This window comes from Podarcis vaucheri (assembly GCF_965113315.1).
Source record: "Podarcis vaucheri genome assembly, chromosome: 3".
Classification (NCBI taxonomy): domain Eukaryota; kingdom Metazoa; phylum Chordata; class Lepidosauria; order Squamata; family Lacertidae; genus Podarcis; species Podarcis vaucheri.
The window spans coordinates 28528992-28548000 of record NC_138761.1 but is presented as its reverse complement, the minus strand read 5'-3'; the positions used below and the strand labels follow the sequence as shown (position 1 = coordinate 28548000).

The window sequence follows — 19009 nt, the reverse complement described above, 5'->3', positions numbered from 1 at the left end:
CACCTCATCTCTTATGTAACATTTCATCAAAGCAGGCTCTTCCCACCTACTGATGTCATTCCCTATTACATAAATTGGCCCTCTGTAGCAATAATCACACATAGCTGTTGTTGCTGGATTTATTCCCGAGGTCCGTTCTTAACCTGAAACTGGGATGCGGGTGGCGCTTTGGGTTAAACCACAGAGCCTGGGACTTGCCGATCTGAAGGTTGGCGGTTCGAATTCCCGCAACAGGGTGAGCTCCCGTTGCCCGGTCCCTGCTCCTGCCAACCTAGCAGTTCGAAAGCACGTCAAAGTGCAAGTAGATAAACAGGTACCGCTCTGGCGGGAAGGTAAACAGCGTTTCCGTGTGCTGCTCTGGTTTGCCAGAAGCGGCTTAGTCATGCTGGTCACACGACCCGGAAGCTGTACGCCGGCTCCCTCGGCCAATAAAGCGAGATGAGTGCCGCAACCCCAAAGTCGGTCACGACTGGACCTAATGGTCAGGGGTCCCTTTACCTAGCAATAATCACACATAGCTGTTGTTGCTGGATTTAATACAGTGGTACCTTGGGTTAAGTACTTAATTTGTTCCAGAGGTCCATTCTTAACCTGAAACTGTTCTTAACCTAAAGCACCACTTTAGCTAAAGGGGCCTCCTGCTGCCGCCACACCACCGGAGCACGATTTCTGTTCTCATCCTGAAGCAAAGTTCTTAACTCGAGGTACTATTTCTGGGTTAGCGGAGTCTGTAACCTGAAACGTCTGTAACCCGAGGTACTACTGTAAATGAAAGAACCTGGAACTGAAATACTAATATTTAGCAACCTTGGCATACTCAACAAGATAGCTTTTTTGCTATCAAGCATACTCTTTTTCCCTCTCTGAGCATATTACTTGGCTGGAGCCAGGGAGGGACAGAATTTAAATGGCAATAATGGCCATAAATTGAGGCTTTAAAAATGAGTAAGTTATGAGCTCTTCTTTCAGAATTTATATACAAAACCAAATCTTTATGTACCTTGATTCACACTATTTCTTAGCATAAGAACTACAGCATTTCAAAGTTATCAAAATAGTTTCAAAATGGGTGCGTGTGTGAAAGAAATAAATTTTAAAACAGGGATAGTTAACATGGTGCCCTCCAGATGTTGTTAAACTACAACTCCCATCAGCCCCAGCCAATGTGGCCAAGGGTCAGGGATGATGGGATTTGAAGTCCAACAAAACATCTGAAGTTAGCCGCTGTGCTTTTTAAACAGCCTTTGCTCCCAGTCTAGAGACTTCCTCCCTTCCCTCCCAAAACAGTACACATGGGTAATCTATTGAACATACATGCAAAACTGCATGATAAGAAATTAGGCACACTTACGTGTTCAGTGTCAACACAAAGCAGAGGCTGAGAACCTAAATCAAGGCCTTGCAGTGGTTCCTCTAGTTCCTGAGGCAACAGATCAGGATGTTTCTTCTCGGCTGGCAATTTAGATGCCACCTGCAAGACCACATCATTAAGTTTTTGTTGCCACTGTTTGCTTTCCGATATATTTTGCTTTTGGAGACCATCAACTTCCTTCCTTACAGAAAGGAGCAGCTCTTGGATCTTTTGTATCTCTTCATCTTCAAGATTTTTATGCGACTCAAATGATTCTTCAAGCATTCTGAAGGACTTCTCATAAGCCTCACGTAGGAGGTATTCGACTCTCTTTTTTAAATGATATCTTTCAGGCATGGCATGCCCCTTCTTCATAATACAGGCCCATGTGTCACTGTCATTCCCTTCTGAAAGAAAATGGCCGTGTTCCTCAGGGGTACTTTCTAGATCAGCTTGTTTGTTACTATCTAGGTCACTTATTTCATTTGACGGTCTGTACTGATCAGAGTCGATATCAGATTCCATAAGAGTTGAACTTGTACACGAGGAGATTTTGCTGCAAGAAGAAAATCTCATGGGGAACTTTCCATCCAAATGAAATTCTTCATTCATTAGAAGAGGGGTTACCTGCGTTGTGAAGGAAGAATTTGTGACTTGGTCGAGGCTGGTTGATAGTGCAGCATTTTCTTCCTTGAGCATGTCAATATAGCTTTGCAGCTCTGATATTTTGGAGGCCATACCCGAGTGCTGCTCTTGCAAGCTGTTATATTCATTTGTCAAAAAGAAGATTTTTTCCTTGACTCCGTCAAAGTGCATTTTAATTTCTTTGCTGGATGGCTTCAAACCTTTGCAGTCAAGTCCATCACAACATTCCAGAGCTATTAAGGGCACTTGCTCAATATCAGATTGGGCTGCTATTTTACTGTGATCTATTAAGCCACCAGAAAAAGTAGCGCTCTCTTCTGTTACATTATTAATTCTGCCGATGAGCTTTTCTGCCATTGTGCCTGCGATGCATTTCAATTGAGAGTCTTTCAGCTGCGATGCTAATGTTGACTTTTCAATCTGCAGGTGTTCGAACATCTTCTCCAACTCATTGAGCTTGCTCATTGTCATGTGCAGGGAGGCTACTAATCGGACATAATCACTTTGGCTGGGCGTCAGATCATGAGGAACTGACGAACACTTGGCACCTATCTGTCCGCTAAAGTTGTCCCTGGAAACAGCATTGAAATGGGCTGCTGATTGGTCGTTCCCTTCCCCTTCTGTAAGCTCTAAATGTGGATTTTCCACATCTTTAAGAGCTTGCAATTCGTGGTTCAGCCTCTCTCTCTCAGTTTCGTTTTCTTCCAGTTTTATTTCCATAGCTCTCAGAGCACTCTCCAGCTGCTTAACTTGATCAGCATAGTTCTCTACTGAGGCCTCTCTATCCTCAAGGTCCATCTGAAGCAGCTCTAGCTGAACCTGATATTTATTCAGTTCCTCCTCCTTTTCTTCCACAGATCCTCTCAGCTGTCCCAGCGAAGTCTTCTCCACAGTAAAGCCACCAGCTGCACGTTCGTCCCTTATTTCCAGTTCCTTGACAAGTTCCTCGTTCTCCTGCAGCAACACAGCGTTATGATGCTGCATTTTATGAAGTGCTGCCCTTTCCTGTCCTAGAATCTCCGTTTCTTCAGGTACTGCCTGCATTTTTTCAAGCTGCTGAAGCAGAGTGTTATTTTTCTTCTCCAAGGTCATGACCTTACACTTCAGCTCCTCGTGTTCGTTCATGAGCTGCTTCTCTCGCTCTTCAAATGTGGCTTTCTCCACTTCAGAATGGCATGCTTGCTCCCTTAAAGGACATTCTAAGTTCTTATTCTCTGCTTCCACTGATCCACATTTCCTTTTTGATTCTTCTTCGGCTTTAGACAGCAACAAGCTTTTCTCTCTAGGCTTTTCTGACAGCTCCAAGAGGCTTTCCTCGCTCTCCTTCTGGCTTCTGGGCAGATGGAAGCTTGTCTGCATTAAGTCTAGATTTCTTTGCTTCATGGCACTGATATCAATCTTAAAGCCGAGATTTTCATCACTAACTCCTTCAATTAGCTTTTTATTTAAGGATATTGGTGCCAACAAATCTGGTTCCTTGTGGCTAACTGTTTGAGGCGTAACTTTCAGGCGCTGCACTGTATCCTCAAGGAAAGAGTTACTGCTTCTTAAATCCAGAATCTCTGCTTGCTGCCTCTCTGATCCTGCAATCAGTGCTTGCAATGTCTTGTTTTTCTCCTCGAGAGCCTGTAAAGTCTTAGTGAACAAGTCCTGCTTTTCGGAAACAGCCGCTTCCAACTCACCTACGCGCTTTTCCTTCTCCCTAGCAAAATCTTTATGCCTTTGCTCTGCTGCAGCCAGTTTTCTTTCTGTCTCATCTCTGGCTTGGACCAGCTCCTCACATTGTTTCTGGAAGCTGGATTTTAACTGCACGTGGGAAGCTAAGGATGTTTCCAAAGAGGCCATACATCTGTCCTTTTCCAACATTTCTTCTGTTACCGTCTCCAGTCTTTTCTGTAGAACATCCACTTGTTTGGTGAACTCAGATAATTTCAGCGAATTGTTCTCTCTCTCTTTCCTGTGTTTTTCCTCAGATGCTGCTGTTTTATCCTGAAGGTCATTGTGGGCTTTTCTTTCTGCTTCTAGCTCTGCTGTTTTGTCTTCCACCATAGCTTTGAGATTTCTAATCTCCACACAAAGGTTTTCATTCATACCTTCTAAAGCTTTTACTCTCTCATTACTTTTAAGTTGTTCGGTCGTTAAGGCCCTTTCCAGGCTGCAAATCTTACTCATCAAATCTTCTTTTTCTAAAACAAGTTCATTTATGAGTTGCCCACTTTCTTTTTTCCACTGGGAAAGAACCTCAATCTCTTTTTTAAGTCCTTCACACTCTGTAAGAACTTTCTGCAAAGCTTCCAGATCCTCCAGTTTTACACTGAGCTCTTTAATGGTGTTTTCTTTGTGCTTCAGAAGCTGCTGGAGAGAATCTCGTTGGTTTTCCAATTCAGAAACAGCAAGTTTCATTTTCTCCAAAGTGAGAGGATTCTCTTGTTTGCTCAAATTCTCTTCAAGTAGTTTTAACTCTTTTTCCAGAGAGCAATTTTTATCTGCAATCCAAGTGATTGAAAGAAAAGGGGAAGTATTTAATTTACAAAAAGTAAGATTCCTTTATTCTCTTTATTAGTGTTATTCGTTTATTTTATCTATTTTATCCCACTTGTTCTCATCTGGTAACTTAAGGTTTACACAGACACACCTGGATCTTATCTTTTTCCCTGTACACTGCAAAACATAATGCATATTGCATAGAACTCTAGCCCAATGGTAGCCATTAATTTGATTTTGAATTGATTTTAGAATGAATTCACTTTAGAATGCATTTCAATTAATTGATTGTGATTTTATGTAAACTGTGTTACTTTTATTGTTGTTAGCCGCTCTGAGCCCGGCTTTGGCTGGGGAGGGCGGGATATAAATAAAAAAAATTATTACTATTACTATTATTATTATTGCTATATTTTGTCCAGTTATCGAAAACTACAATGGTCGCCCAAGCTGCTTACAACATGCTAAACAAGATTTAACTCAGTATATGCTATACAGAGGAACCTCAAAACACAGAATAAGGTTTGGAATGGGAAGGAAACCTAAAAAAAAAAAATGGTGACTCACTTTTCATATCTTCAATGATGTTTTGACTCTGCTGCAGAAGTCGTTTGGTTACACAGAGCTCTTCTTTTAACTGACAAATTTCTTGCAACTGTTGAGCCGACTGGCAGTGAAGGAGGCCATTTTGCTTCTTTGTTTCCTTGGACAGCAAGAATTAAACAAGTGACAGTTAAAGAATTGGCTACCTTTGACTAAGGTTCTTTGACTCACTGGGCCAGCTGAGACATACATTCCGAGTTTGCTAAACCATAGTTTACCAAGCCAGGAACTAGCAGCGGGTCTTCTCCCCTTGCTCAGCAATCTTGGGTAGCCAATCCCTTCCTTTCATACTAGTTCTCAGAAGCTTTAAACCACACTTCCCCCATTATGCCCAAAATGGGGGACTATGGTTTAATGTCGGTTTACTACCCATCGTTTAAGATCCTGGTTAATAAGCTGACCTTCAAACCACAGTTCCTTGCTTTCAGACATAATGGAAGTAGGATCAATGTGCTGAGAAAAGGAGGAGAGCATGCATAGACAACTCCAGCTTGCTAAAGTATAGCCACTGCTTGCAGGGAACTTTTAAATTGCAAATAGAGGGTCCAGTAAGAAATAAAACAAAAACAACTGCTGAGAAGGCTTTGCTAGGAAAAATATCAAGGGAGATGAAGTCTCCAATGTGATTCCAGGCACAACAGTGACCTTGAACCATACTTTCTTTTCTTTCTGGATGTATAGCCTACCATCCAAGCCCAAACATATAATTCAGACACTTTACATGTAGGAACATTGCAATTATCTAGCCGGCTATACCTTTTCAGGTTGTCTGGCCCACACAGTCCCATCATCAGGAGAAGAGTGGAAACGGCTGTGGCTAATTGACTTGCCTCCCAGCCCACAGACCAAGATAAGAGGGCTGCTGAAATGAAGGCCTTTAGGGATCGCCGTGAGGGCGCCAACCCCTTTAATTTTGAACTGTTGAATGCATTACCCGGTAGGAGGAAGTGTGTGGTGTATTATTATTGGGCAGTAGCTAGAACTGCATTTTTGCCGCCCCGAGCAACTGTCTCGATTCTCCTGCACTTGTGCATTTCAGAGCTGCTTAATACAGTCTCTCAGCGTGAGAGACTGAACCGAACCCTGCATTGGAGAGAGACAGGAAGGAGGGTGGAAATGTTGCTCTTTATATACTATATATGGCCTTAGTCTGAGGTGGGTGAATGAGCTGGTTGTCAATTATGCTTAATGCTGCTATGTATTTTTGTAGACCAGATGTTTGCTTTGTAATAAAAGGTTGGCTGGGAATTAGCTTTGTTATCTGTATGCCTGATGGGAATGCAGGAGTGAGACTAGGAGAACTGCTAAGGGTGTATTTTGGAGAGGTTGCCACCGTGTGAGGGGTGATTAGGAGTTTAGGCACAGCTTCTATTCCAGTTATTTCGTTTAGTTGCCAATGATGCTGTTTAGTGGAGTTTTACTGTATTTTTGTATTTGATATCTTCCTGTATTTTTTGTATTTAAGAAAATGCTTTCTTTTCCTGATAATACATTGGCTGAAATGCATTATTTTGTATTTGACCTTCATCTGTAAGGTTTTATGTTGATGCTTTTGCAATGCTTCATTTGATGCTTTAAGTTAGGTTGTGGAGCGCTTTGAGGAATTTTTTGTTTGTTTTTTTACATACAAAGCAGTACAAAATTATTTAAATAATAAGTAAATAATTATTGGAGAAAGCCTTACCAGTCCAGACATGGTCTATATGCTCTGGACTGTATCAAGGTGGTCTGTAGGGCTAAAGTCTCTAAAATGCGAAAGGAACTTGAAACTACACTAGCTGCTTAAGAAACACCCATTCTAAATGCAAATCCCAACTAATGTCTGCCAGATGCAATGATGTCTCTCAGTGTATTCCAAAAAAAGAGGAGAGTACCCTGAAATGTGCTTAGAATCATTTAAAGGTTTATAGTCCTCAATGTGGCTTATTTTAGAAGGGGAAAAAACCCACAAAAATGTGTTACAGATATAATACAAAGTCAACTGCACAACATCGGGACCATAATTTTACAAATAAGTCAAGACAGTATTCACTGAAATATAAGGCTTCTCCCTGTGGATTAAACCACTGTGCAGCTTGGGCTTGCTGATTGAAAGGTCGGCAGTTCGAATCCCCACGATGGGGTGAGAACATCAAAGTGCAAGTAGATAAATAGGTACCGTTCCAGCAGGAAGGTAAACGGCGTTTCCGTGCACTGCTCTGGTTTTGCCAGAAGCAGCTTAGTCATGCTGGCACATGACCCAGAAAAACTGTCTGTGGAAGCAGACAAGCGCCGGCTCCCTCAGCCTTTAAAGCGAGATGAGCTGCAACCCCAGAGTCGTTCGCAACTGGATTTAATTGTCAGGGGTCCCTTTACCTTTACCCTCTCCCTATCTGAACCAAGTAGATAAAAAAGATGCAAAAGAGAATGAAGACTTCTTGACATGTTCTGCACACATCTGAGCAATTCAGCTGTGGGAAACAAAAAAAGCATTTTATGCTATGTACTTTCTGGCTTAGAGGGCTTCCGGAAAGAAGCCATGTTTGGTCCGGTAGTCCAATTCCACCACACTTTTCCACAAACGCAAACAACCTTCTCCTCCATCAAGCGTGAGTTATCGGTTGACAACTGCCCTATCATTTCTTATGCACCAAGAGAACAGCAGCAGAAATATTATCACACTGGCAGGCTACAGCTGACAGGCAGTGCACTCTAAGCAGCTGCCAAGTGGCATATGCTAAGTAAGGAAACCTCTAGCCTGTTATAAATTATGCCAGGACAAGGGGGTTTTGCAGGTCAAAAAGGGGGGGGAGGAGTATCAGAGAACCACAACCCAATCACGGCCCCTTTAGTGCTTAATGGAAGAGGGAAAGTCTGCAGCCAAAGGTCTCTGAGTTAAAACTGCTATCAGAGACGGGGTTAGAACTCACGGAGGCTTCGGGGCCAGGTCTTTTCTGCAGAAAGCAGGTATCTTGCGGATAGATAAATCAAAAGCTAGCCGCCCTTCTGCACAGTAGATCCTAAACACACAATCGCCTTGCATCTAAACTCTTCCCCAGGAAGGAGTGTGAAACAATTTGGAGCACTCTGCACTGAACCTTGAAAGCATTAGAAGAAAAAAAGAACTGGCCCCTGTCATCATAACTCACTCTCTCTTGGGAAGCAAAAATAAAAAGCCAGTTCCTAAAGAAAATGGCACGTACAAACACATACCACCCACTCCTGAGCCGCTAAGATAACAGATGGCATTGGCAGGGCTTTGTTGGTCTCGAGCCCTCAATTATCCATCTAGTTACTACTAGCAGATGGACACCAAACGCACCAAAGCCAAATTTAAGAGAAGGGACAACCAGGATGGGAAGCATAAGCTGGAAATTTGCTGGCAAAGCAGGTCTGTATTTCCAGCTATTTAAGCAAATCAGCCCGAGAGCAAGATTAAACTTGTTGTTGCTTCTGCTCATCGCCCGTCCTCCCCGCACGCCCCGTGCCGCAACCCCCGCTCAGCTCCCATAAGAAAGAGAAGAGGCAAACTGCAGCGCCAACGTTTCCCACACAAGTGCCCAAATGCAAAAGCTCAGGGTTTTTCTGACTTTTTTTTTTTTTTGGATGCGCAGCGCATAATGAGCATCCTGCAGTTAAAGGCTCCTTAACAGTTTTAAGCACAAGCATAAGCACCATTAGCCGGCGATTTAAAAAGCGCTGCTGGAATACGATCACGGTCAAGTGGCTTAAACGGATGCAGAGAGCAATGGGGCTTTGCATCCTGTGTGATTATCATTAGGGGCCGGACCAATAAGCTCACGGGACTTTGACAGAAGACACGAGCTCTGGCCTTCAGAATCAAACTGTGCACAAGGAAGCAACAAGATACTCTTTTATTCCATCCCCACCCCCGGCTTGGCTTTTCTCCTCCCACATCCCAGTTCTCCTAGTGGTGCTACCAGCAGGCACATCGCCATAGCCGTCAACGTTTCCCTTTTTAAAAGGGAAATTCCCTTATTCCGAATAGGATTCCTTGCAAGAAAAGGGAAAAGTTGACAGCTATGCATATCACTCTTTTGAGATGACAGGTGCAAGGAGCTGTAGGTTCCGTTAACGTTTGCAGGAGCCTCTTATTAATGATGGGGCCCTGCAGTGTCACCGCCCCCTCCCCAATAACAGCTTAGGTAGCCGGGGGTCTGGCAAAACCTCAGCCAGTCTGGGAGCCTGGCCATTGCATGGACCAGAGGCACTGCGGCAGCAATCGAGTCTGCTGCATTTCACTGGATGGGAAGCAGTCACAGGCGTTTCCAGACGGATCTGCAGCTTGCCTCGTTTGGCTGAATGCACCAGTAACGAGGGCAGAAGATACCTCACAAAAGTCTCCTGGATGCCACCTTTTGAAAAGTCTCTCCAGAGATTTGGAGGGGATTCCTACAGAAAACTGTGGGCTGTGTTTCACGGGGCTACAGTGGGAGTGGCTAAATAATTTCAACTTTGCAGGAACAGTACACGTCACCTAACCAGGCCCTTCGCTGCAGATTGCAAGTTCAAATATATATCGGCTGATGGTCAATACACGATCATAAGGCAAAAACCTCCCTTATCTCTCGCCACTAACACTTGCGCTCTCTCTGGCTTGCAGATCGCGGCTGGCAGCCATTTTGACTGCTCTGGGCCAGGTCACAGTGATATTGTTAACTGTGCAGTTGATGGGTCATGCAGTGTCCTGCTCCTAAATATATCTCTTCTTTGCCAGAACTGAAAGGGCAAGTGGGATTCACCTCAGCGACACCAGGCCATGGGTCGTAAATATGCAATTATTCCTGTAATTCTGTTTACCTCACAGGCTTTTTTCAGTTCGCTTTCCTTCAGCTGCATTGCCTGAGTAGCCTGGTCCGCTCGACTCAACTTCTGTGAAAAATCGTCAGCCTTTTTTTCCAATTGCTGCTTTGCAGACTTGGTCTAAAGGGGGAAAGATGGCAAGTTTTACTTTGCAGCCACGTGTGACATTAAACGATACGGAAATATTCTCAGTGCAGCTGGGGATTCACAGAAGAGGCCACTTAGAAGCATATTTTTAGAGGTCAGTGACTGGAATGATGAGGGGGTCTAGAAACCTATGAGGAACATTTGAAAGAGCCACGTTTGTTGGGCCTGGAGAAGGCTAAGGGGAGAAGACAGAAGACAGAGCTGACTTGTTGCTTCAGAGAGCAGGCCTAGAACCAAGGCAGATTTCTGCTCAGCATCTGCTGCTTGCCTTCTATCACTGTGCCATTGAGAGCGTGCTCACTTATGGCTTATGTGTGTGGTACGGAAGCTGTACTACCCGGGACAGGATGGGGTTGTGCAGAGTTGTTAAGGTAGCATAGAGCATTGTTGGCTGCCCACTCTCCACCTTAGAGCAGATCTATGCCACAAGGTGCCATAGGAAGGCACTGGACATAGTAAAAGATCCACCGCATCCTGGTCACTGTCTCTTCGAGCTCTTGCCGTCGGGACGGAGATACAGGACGATGAAGACAAGAACAAGCCGTCTTAAGAACAGCTTCTTCTCCAGAGCGATCTCGGCCCTGAATGGGAAGCCCAGACTTTGAAAGTCATCTAATCTTCCTTGCTGTATTATACTGTATTGTTTTAATTAGTGTTTTTATAGTTGTTTTGATTTTGTGTGGAGTGCCCTACCTGGGTGGATGGAGCAGCCAAGTAATTTCGTTGTCCCCGAGAGGGGGCAATGACAATAAAGATATTAATATTAATATTAATATTAATAATATTAATCAAGAGAGCCAGGGTGGTCTAGTACCCAGGACCTGGGAGACCAGGGTTCAAATCCCCACTTGGCCATAAAGCTCATTGGGTCACCTCAGGCCACTCACTATCTCTCAGCCTAGTCTACCTCACACGGGTGCTGTGAGGAAAAAATACAGAAGGTGATATGTGCGCCACCTTGAGCTCCCTGGAGAAAAAGTGGGATATATAAATGTAATAAAAATAAATTAAAAATAATTAATTAATTAAAGAGCTCTTGGTGAACCAAACAGCCTCAGGATGTGGTGAGCTGTCCCTTACGAGAGTTATTTCAGCAGCGGCTGGATGATTTTGTTTTGTTTTGTTTTTATTTTAAAAAATGCCATTGACTTGAAAGATTCTTGTGCTGAGGGAGCTGCACAAGATCACCTCCAAGATCCCATCCGACTCTATAAAGCTCTAGGATCCCTCCCCCTTACCAGAAAAAGTACCTACTTTCTCGAGTTCTGCTTGAAGAAGATTGTAGTTGTTCTTGGCTTGATGCAGTTCCCCTTGCAATTTCGTTTTCACCTGATTGAGCTGGAGAGACGCTTCCTAAAACAGCGGCGTTGGGGAAAACCAAAATGATTATAAACCAGGAATGTGGTAAATTGTCAGATATTCCTGACCTGATCTCAGGTGGTGAAGGAAAAGGAAAAAAATAATGGGTGAAAGTTCTCAGTTGCTATGCACCCTGAAGACCTGCATGTCTTTTTGCTGGTGAGCCTTTTACGAAGAAGGGAACAATGAGGAAATTGGAATATATAGATATTTTCTACTGTTCCACTTCAGTCTTTTTCATAATGATTTTGTTGACAAGAAGGGTGGGAAGGATTCAATTGCATATGCAATTCACTGAATCGCATCTATGGCCTGTAAAACTAGTACCATCAGCCCAGTGGGGCTTTAGAGACTTAGTTTTTCTTGAACAGCTGCCCTCCTATGGCAAATTGCTTTGGAAACCAGAAGAGTTTCAAAAGCAGCTTGTGACATGGCATGAAGGTTAGGAGTTCAAAGGAAAAAAAAGGGGGAAAGGCAAAAACTCCACTGAAATTGCACACCCTGCATGTTAGCGTAAGTAGATGTGCGGATCCTAGGCTAAGTAGGCAACGTTGGAGGACGTAGGAGAGAAATCAAATGTATCTGCTGGTATGCAACTTGTGGCAGGAAATCTGGGGCTGGAATGAAAGAAATATTAAGGAGCAGGGCAGATTAAAGCTGCAATCCTATGCACTTATTTAGAAGGTAAAAAGAAGCATTTTTTTCATGGACTGAAATGGGAATATATATTTTTTAATTTACTGCTGGTCTTCATTCTTAAAAGAAATGGAAATCTTCTTTAAACCTTGATGGTCCTCATATTTCGAAAGATGCCCAAGAAATCATGCCCGGTGAACTTGCTTCCATTCATTGCCAGTGATATGTGTAAAGACCACCACTGCATGCCAACTTCTCTGGATTACGCCCTTTTGTCTCCCATCCCATCCCAAGGATCAAGCAACAACCCCAAACATTTTATTTTCCTTACCAAAGGAGAAAAGGAAAGATTTTTCTAAACCAATTTGGCCAGACCTTTGTGTAAGCAATTTCCTTTGCAACTGTACAAAGTACATTAGAAGTTATGTTCACTACAAAAGCTGCAGTCTTATGTGCACACAGCCTGGGAGTAACTCCCACTCAACTGAATGGGGCTTTACTTCTGAGCAGACATGAAAATGGATTGTGCTGTGGTGGCGATCACACAGGGTCCCCGGACGTTTGACGGTCTATTGATCCCTGTGCCACCACTGTGCTCGCTTCCCCGCTGCCACCAACCCGTTTCTCTCGGGTACACACTGAGTCCAGACAGTTGTTAACATTAAACCAAATAAGTTTATTTTATATGCATTAACAAGTTTATGGTTTCAGATAATTTTTCTTGTCAGCTTCTTAACCTTAGTTTCTTTACCGGCCTATACCTTCCTAATACCTTCTAAATGATTATCCCAACTTTTTAACTGACTCCTCTTAACAAATTCTCTCACTCTCTCACATAAAACTTGCCCAACCCACAGACTTATCCTCCCTCTCCCTTCTCTAACCCCAGATTGACTTCTTAACAACTCTAATTCAGCTCCTCCCCTTGGGTTCCTATTGGTTAATCATTTTACACTTGGTTAACCCTTTCTTTATGACCCAGGATGATGTCACACACCTAGGAGGACAAACGCCACAGCTGTAAGTAAGGCTGTTCACCTGTGGATGTGGGCTGATGGAAGTGCGATGCAGGACTGAACATTAGCAGGATCCTTCCAGGGACCCATGGGCTCCCCCAACCCCCCTTTTCACTTGTGAAAATTTCCCCCTTCCCTGGCTTTACCTCCTGGTACTCTTTCTCCTTCTCTTTCATTTTCTGTTGCAAAGAGTGTTGGGCTCTTTCAAAATTTTGTCTCTGGCAGTTCAGCTCCTCTGAAAGCCTTTTCACCTTTTCCTCGGATGCAGTATGCTATAAAATGAGTAATTTAAATATCACAAGGGTTAGAAATATCTGGAACTAATATGAACTGAATTAAATTATAGCTGGAAGGGGGGAAACCAGTAGAGTATCTTAGAATAAAACAAATAAGAATGAATGGTTTATAGATGAATAATTGTGAAGCATGAGGTAAGGAAGCTGTCACCCTCACAGAGCAATGGGAAAGACTACGTTTCACCTGCTCAGGTAGGATTGCTGCTGTTAAAATGCTTTTTTCCTAGTTCTTACTAGCAAAGACAACAACTCAACAGATATAGCCATAACTTATTTCAGTATATGGCATAATGGAAGACTTAAAATTAGGGCCAGGATTTTATTTTATTTTATTTTTTGATTGGTTGGGGGGAGGGGGAGAGAGAGAGAGAGAGAGAGAGAGAGAGAGAGAGAGAGAGAGAGTTGGCCAGTCAATCCCAAATTTAAAATCATATTAGGCAGCAAACTAGATTAATTAGATGGTAGACTGGACAACAAAGTTGAATTCCACCACATCAGGCTTGCATAGGCAATGTCGGGAGGGTGGTTCCATGGTTCTGCTCCACAACAACCAGTACCGAGGTCCACTGAAAAGCATTGCTTCAGCAGATATCCAGTTCTGGGCACCACAGTTCAAGAAGGACACTGACAAACTGGAAAGTGTCCAGAGGAGGGCAACCAAAATTGTCAAAGGCCTGGAAACGATGCCTTATGAGAAACGGCTAAGGGAGCTGGGCATGTTTAGCCTGGAGAAGAGGAGGTTAAGGGGTGATATGATAGTCATGTTCAAATATAGAAAAGGATGTCACATAGAGGAGGGAGGCATACAGAGAAGCGGACACGGAGCAATGGATCCAAACTACAAGAAAGAAGATTCCACCTAAACATTAGGAAGAACTTCCTGACAGTAAGAGCTGTTCGACAGTGGAATTTGCTGCCAAGGAGTGTGGTGGACTCTCCTACTTTGGAGGTCTTTAAGCAGAGGCTTGACAACCATATGTCAGGAGTGCTCTGATGGTGTTTCCTGCTTGGCAGGGGGTTGGACTCGATGGCCCTTGTGGTCTCTTCCAACTCTATGATTCTAAGATTATATGAATGTCTCTCCAATATCAGATCCACAAAAGTATTCAGTGAGCGTTGTGCATGCATGTGGGAAATGCCTCTTAAAAAGTCTAAGATTTAAGAAAGCACCTTACCTGATTCGTGGTCTGGTCAAGTTGTGCGTTAATTCTAGTTACTTCGTTTCTACTCTTGTTCAGAGCTTTATCTTTTTCTGTTGACTCCATTTTTATATGTTCCAGCTGCAGCTTAGTTTCCTGAAGTTTAGCCGTGGTTGATTTCAAATCCTGTGTTTGAATCTGCAGGTTACGTTCCAGTTCTTGAATCCTGGATCTTAACTCTGCATATACACAAAAGTGTGAATAATATAGTGTTGCTTCATATACCTTGGACAGAGTTTGCTTGCTTCTCTACAGGGAGATATCGAAATCATCTCTGCATACGAGTTTGTAAAATGCATTGTTAGCTTAGCTTTGTAAACACATCTGCCGTGAAACCCTCTTAAAATCATACTTAAATTCTGGCATAATATAGCTATGAGTGATTGGGAATGATTATGGGAAAAAAGATATTAGGTTCACTTTTATGTTGTAATTTAAGAGAAAATATAATGAAAATGCAATACAGGTGGCACTTAACCCCGGTCAAATTGGGAAAGATATATAAAAATAACACAAATATGTCTTGGAGGTGTAAAGAAGGACTAGGAACATTTATCCACATGTGGTGGGAGTGCAAGAAAATAAGAGAATTTGGGGAGGTTATTTACAATGAAATTTTACAAAATGTTTAAATTCTCCATTAACAAAAAACCTGAAGCTCTTTTACTTGGTATTATGCCATGAGAAATTACAAAAGCTGCCCAACCCATATTTATATACATGACCACCGCAGCTAGGATTCTAATAGCCAAAAATTGGAAAAGCAATAGCATTCCCACGAAAATTGACTAGTTAGTAAAAATGATGGAGTACTCACAGCTTGCAAATTATCTGGGAGATTAAGAGGAAACACCATACAAAGAGTCAATAAAGATTGGTCGATATTTAAAGACTATCTCAAAATTTATATAGAAAATACGAATCTCCTGACAGATATATAAATAAATCTAATAAACAGAGAAGTTAGAGAGAAAAGATGTAATTATTACAAAAGAAAAACAAAATAAACAATATGAAATGTGCATAGATTTAATGAGTGACAAAATTACACAGTGAGACTGGCTGGAAGTCAATAATCACAGTATGTTCGCATCTTGGTTGGTAGGTAGGTAGAAGGGGAGGTGAAGATCAGGTATGTGTTCTATGTTTTGTATGTAATATATGTAAGGTAATGTTAAGTATACAGTGGTACCTCAGGTTACATATGCTTCAGGTTACATATGCTTCAGGTTACAGACTCCGCTAACCCAGAAATAGTACCTCGGGTTAAGAACTTTGCTTCAGGATGAGAACAGAAATCCCGTAGCAGCAGCAGGAGGCCCCATTAGCTAAAGTGGTGCTTCAGGTTAAGAACAGTTTCAGGTTAAGAATGGACCTCCGGAACGAATTAAGTACTTAACCCGAGGTACCACTGTATATTGTTTTGTAATGTATTGATATTTATAATAAAATGGGGGGGGGGATACTTAAATTCTTTTGAGTTCTCTAGATAGAATAATGATGATGATGATGTTTGCAGGACACCTTTTAATGTCCTGTTCTTGGGCAAGCATGTAACTCAGGGATGCAGAACCTATAGATCCCCAGATATCGTTGGACTCCAACTCCCATCATACCCAACTCGTGGCAGGGCTAATGGAATCCAACATCTGGAGGCCCACAGGTTCTCCATCACTGATGCAAGCATTTGCAATCTGGAATGAGCACTACTATGCCCCTGTAGTGCCAGCATTGCAAGGACATCAGTTGCATTGTGTTGCAGGAGACTAACTACAAAGTTCAAGAACGAGTTCAAGTTTGTTACGATATTCGCGAGATACCTTGGTTCTGGATTTTCATCTTGTCAATGAATGAAGAGTCCTTGCAACTGTCTGAGACGCTGCTGGTGAACTCTTTCTTTGCCGATCTCCAGTCTTTGTGACTAGGAGTTGTCCCAGATTCCCAAGGAAAATGCGATGGCATTGACCCGCTGCTCACAGGAGTTTCTTGACTACTGGATAAAGGCCGGCTTGGCGTTTTCTCTTGTTGCCATGAGAACACAGAGGAGGAAGCCTGTTGCCGGGCAATTTCTCTGCGACTTATAGTACTTTCAGGATGCGAGGGGATTGTTTTCTTTTAAAAACAAAAGAAGAGAGGGAAAAAATGCTTACCTAATTGGACTGGCCTCAATACAGAAGATTCTTCAGAGAAAAAGAATTGACTACTGAGAGCTGGAACAAACAACAGAGGTCACTCTCTAGCATACTGTTCTTTATGAGGAGAATCAAAACCTCTACCCATTCATCATTCTTCAACCTGTATGACAGTTTTGCAATCTGAAAGTCAACTGTGGGCTGCTTCACTATTTTGTTTAGCTTTCTTTTGGTTGAGAAACTCCACCTTTCCTATTCTGAACCAATTCTTTGTGTTAACAGCATTCTAAGCCTTGTTTCATACCATTACTTGACACTTCACGCTCTTCAGTTCAGCTTCCAACCTCCTCCTTTCTTCTGTTTCTTTGTTGTATTTTACTTGAAGCTCCTCAAATTTTGAATCTGTTCGTGAAAAATATAAACATCTCAATAAGCTTGTGAAGCAAATGTTATACGTCTGTGTGTGTCCTTATAAAAAGAACAAAGATACTGAAGTGTGATGTTTCTCAACATGGCATACTAGCAAATCATGCCATTCTGATGTAAGGAGCATCCTTTACAATACATAATGGCTCTGTCTGCATACAGAGGCAAGCTAAAGTACTTGGATTAAGAAACCAGAGCGTGCAAAAAGCAAGAGCTTCCTGACAACTAGAAGAATGGCATCTTGTAAACCAGAAGTTCAGAATGTGTGGCCCTCCAAATATTGCTGGACTACAGTTCCTCTCATCCCTGACCATTGGTCATTCTGGCTAGGACTGATGGAAGGTACAGTCAAACAATTTCTAGAAGGCTGCAGATTCGCCATCCCTAGGGTAAACAAAGCCGGTGGTACCTCTAGTTATGAACTTAATTTGTTCCAGTACCACTAGTTATGAACTTAATCTGTTCTTAACCTGAAACCGTTCTTAACTAGAGGCGTGCTTTCGTATTGGGGGCTCTTGCTGCTGCTGCACCGCCGACACACAATTTCCGTTCTCATCCTGGGGCAAAGTTCTCAACTCGAGGTAACTCTTCCAGGTTAGCGGAGTTTGTAACCTGAGGCGTTTGTAACTCGATGTACCACTGTGTAGAGGACAGTCTAGTGTTATGTCTGAACCTGGGGTTGGGGTTTGTTTTTCCGTAAGAAACCAACCATGAGTTAAGGCTGGCTAACAAGTGGTACCTCAGGTTACAGACGCTTCAGGTTACAGACTCCGCTAACCCAAAAATAGTACCTCGGGTTAAGAACTTTGCTTCAGGATGCAAACAGAAATTGTGCTCTGGAGGTGCGGCGGCAGCAGGAGGCCCCATTAACTAAAGTGGTACCTCAGGTTAAGAACAGTTTCAGGTTAAGAACGGACCTCCAGAACGAATTAAGTTCTTAACCCAAGGTACCACAGGCATAAGGCTAAGCTGTCCTCTTCTGGCTTGTTCATCCACTTGCACCAGAGGAGGAACAAATCAGGGGCAACTGTTTATATGAACCAGCACAATATGGTGCTGGTTCATATAAACAGTAAAGAGCAAAGAGCCCTGGATTACTAATTTTATGTTTGTTTAATTGTGTTAAGGAAAAAGAGTAACAAAGAACATTGGTATCCAAGTGTTGCACATTTAACGATCGTCAGAATTAAGCATGCAAAAGTGAGGAAGGATAGTTGGGAACGAGGAAAGATGGAAATATTTGACAGCAAAAAGCAGTTGTTAAACTGGACATAATGTTAAGGAAACAAGGAAATTATAGAGAAAAACTGGAGTCTGGAGGCCGGTTGGGAAATGCTGTACATAAAAAGAGCATTCAAAACACAAGATACTGGGATAGATTATATTATATGTTGATATGAAGAAACTAAAGATAAAATCTAAGTTTTAAGCATTATTTGTTACATTAATAAGATTGGTTTTATTCATGTGGCATTTTGATAAAATCCGCAATATTACTGTAAATGGCTTTTTGATTTTCCAGGAAGTTTGAAAATGCTTATATGCACAATTATATATATATTTTAATAATAAAGGGTTTGCTTTTTAAGAACCTCGGTTTACCACTACATGTGAACACAGTCACTCTCTGGGCACTTTGCCCTCAATGTGAACGCGACACAATTAATATATACAGTGGTACCTCGGGTTACATACACTTCAGGTTACAAACGCTTCAGGTTACAGACTCCACTAACCCAGAAATAGTGCTTCAGGTTAAGAAATTTACTTCAGGATAAGACCAGAAATCGTGCTCCAGCGGTGCAGCGGCAGCAGGAGGCCCCGTTAGCTAAACTGGTGCTTCAAGTTAAGAACAGTTTCAGGTTAAGAACGGACCTCCAGAACGAATTAAGTTCCTAACCCAAGGTACCAC

The 19009-nt window shown here is 42.5% G+C and overlaps 1 protein-coding gene across 2 annotated transcripts in view; it reads right to left on the bottom strand.

Annotated features, from left to right (window-relative positions):
• The window catches only part of CENPF (centromere protein F), a 38991-nt gene that overhangs the window by 14696 nt on the left and 5286 nt on the right, over window positions 1-19009 (bottom strand). For both annotated transcript variants that reach the window (XM_082217177.1, XM_082217178.1), the window contains exons 5-12: window positions 16976-17073; window positions 16360-16651; window positions 14516-14718; window positions 13191-13316; window positions 11288-11386; window positions 9884-10006; window positions 5048-5183; window positions 1352-4482 (exon numbers count right to left, since the gene is read on the bottom strand). In XM_082217177.1, coding sequence (XP_082073303.1) covers window positions 1352-4482; window positions 5048-5183; window positions 9884-10006; window positions 11288-11386; window positions 13191-13316; window positions 14516-14718; window positions 16360-16651; window positions 16976-17073 — 4208 coding nt within the window. The remainder of the gene's footprint in view (window positions 1-1351; window positions 4483-5047; window positions 5184-9883; window positions 10007-11287; window positions 11387-13190; window positions 13317-14515; window positions 14719-16359; window positions 16652-16975; window positions 17074-19009) is intronic.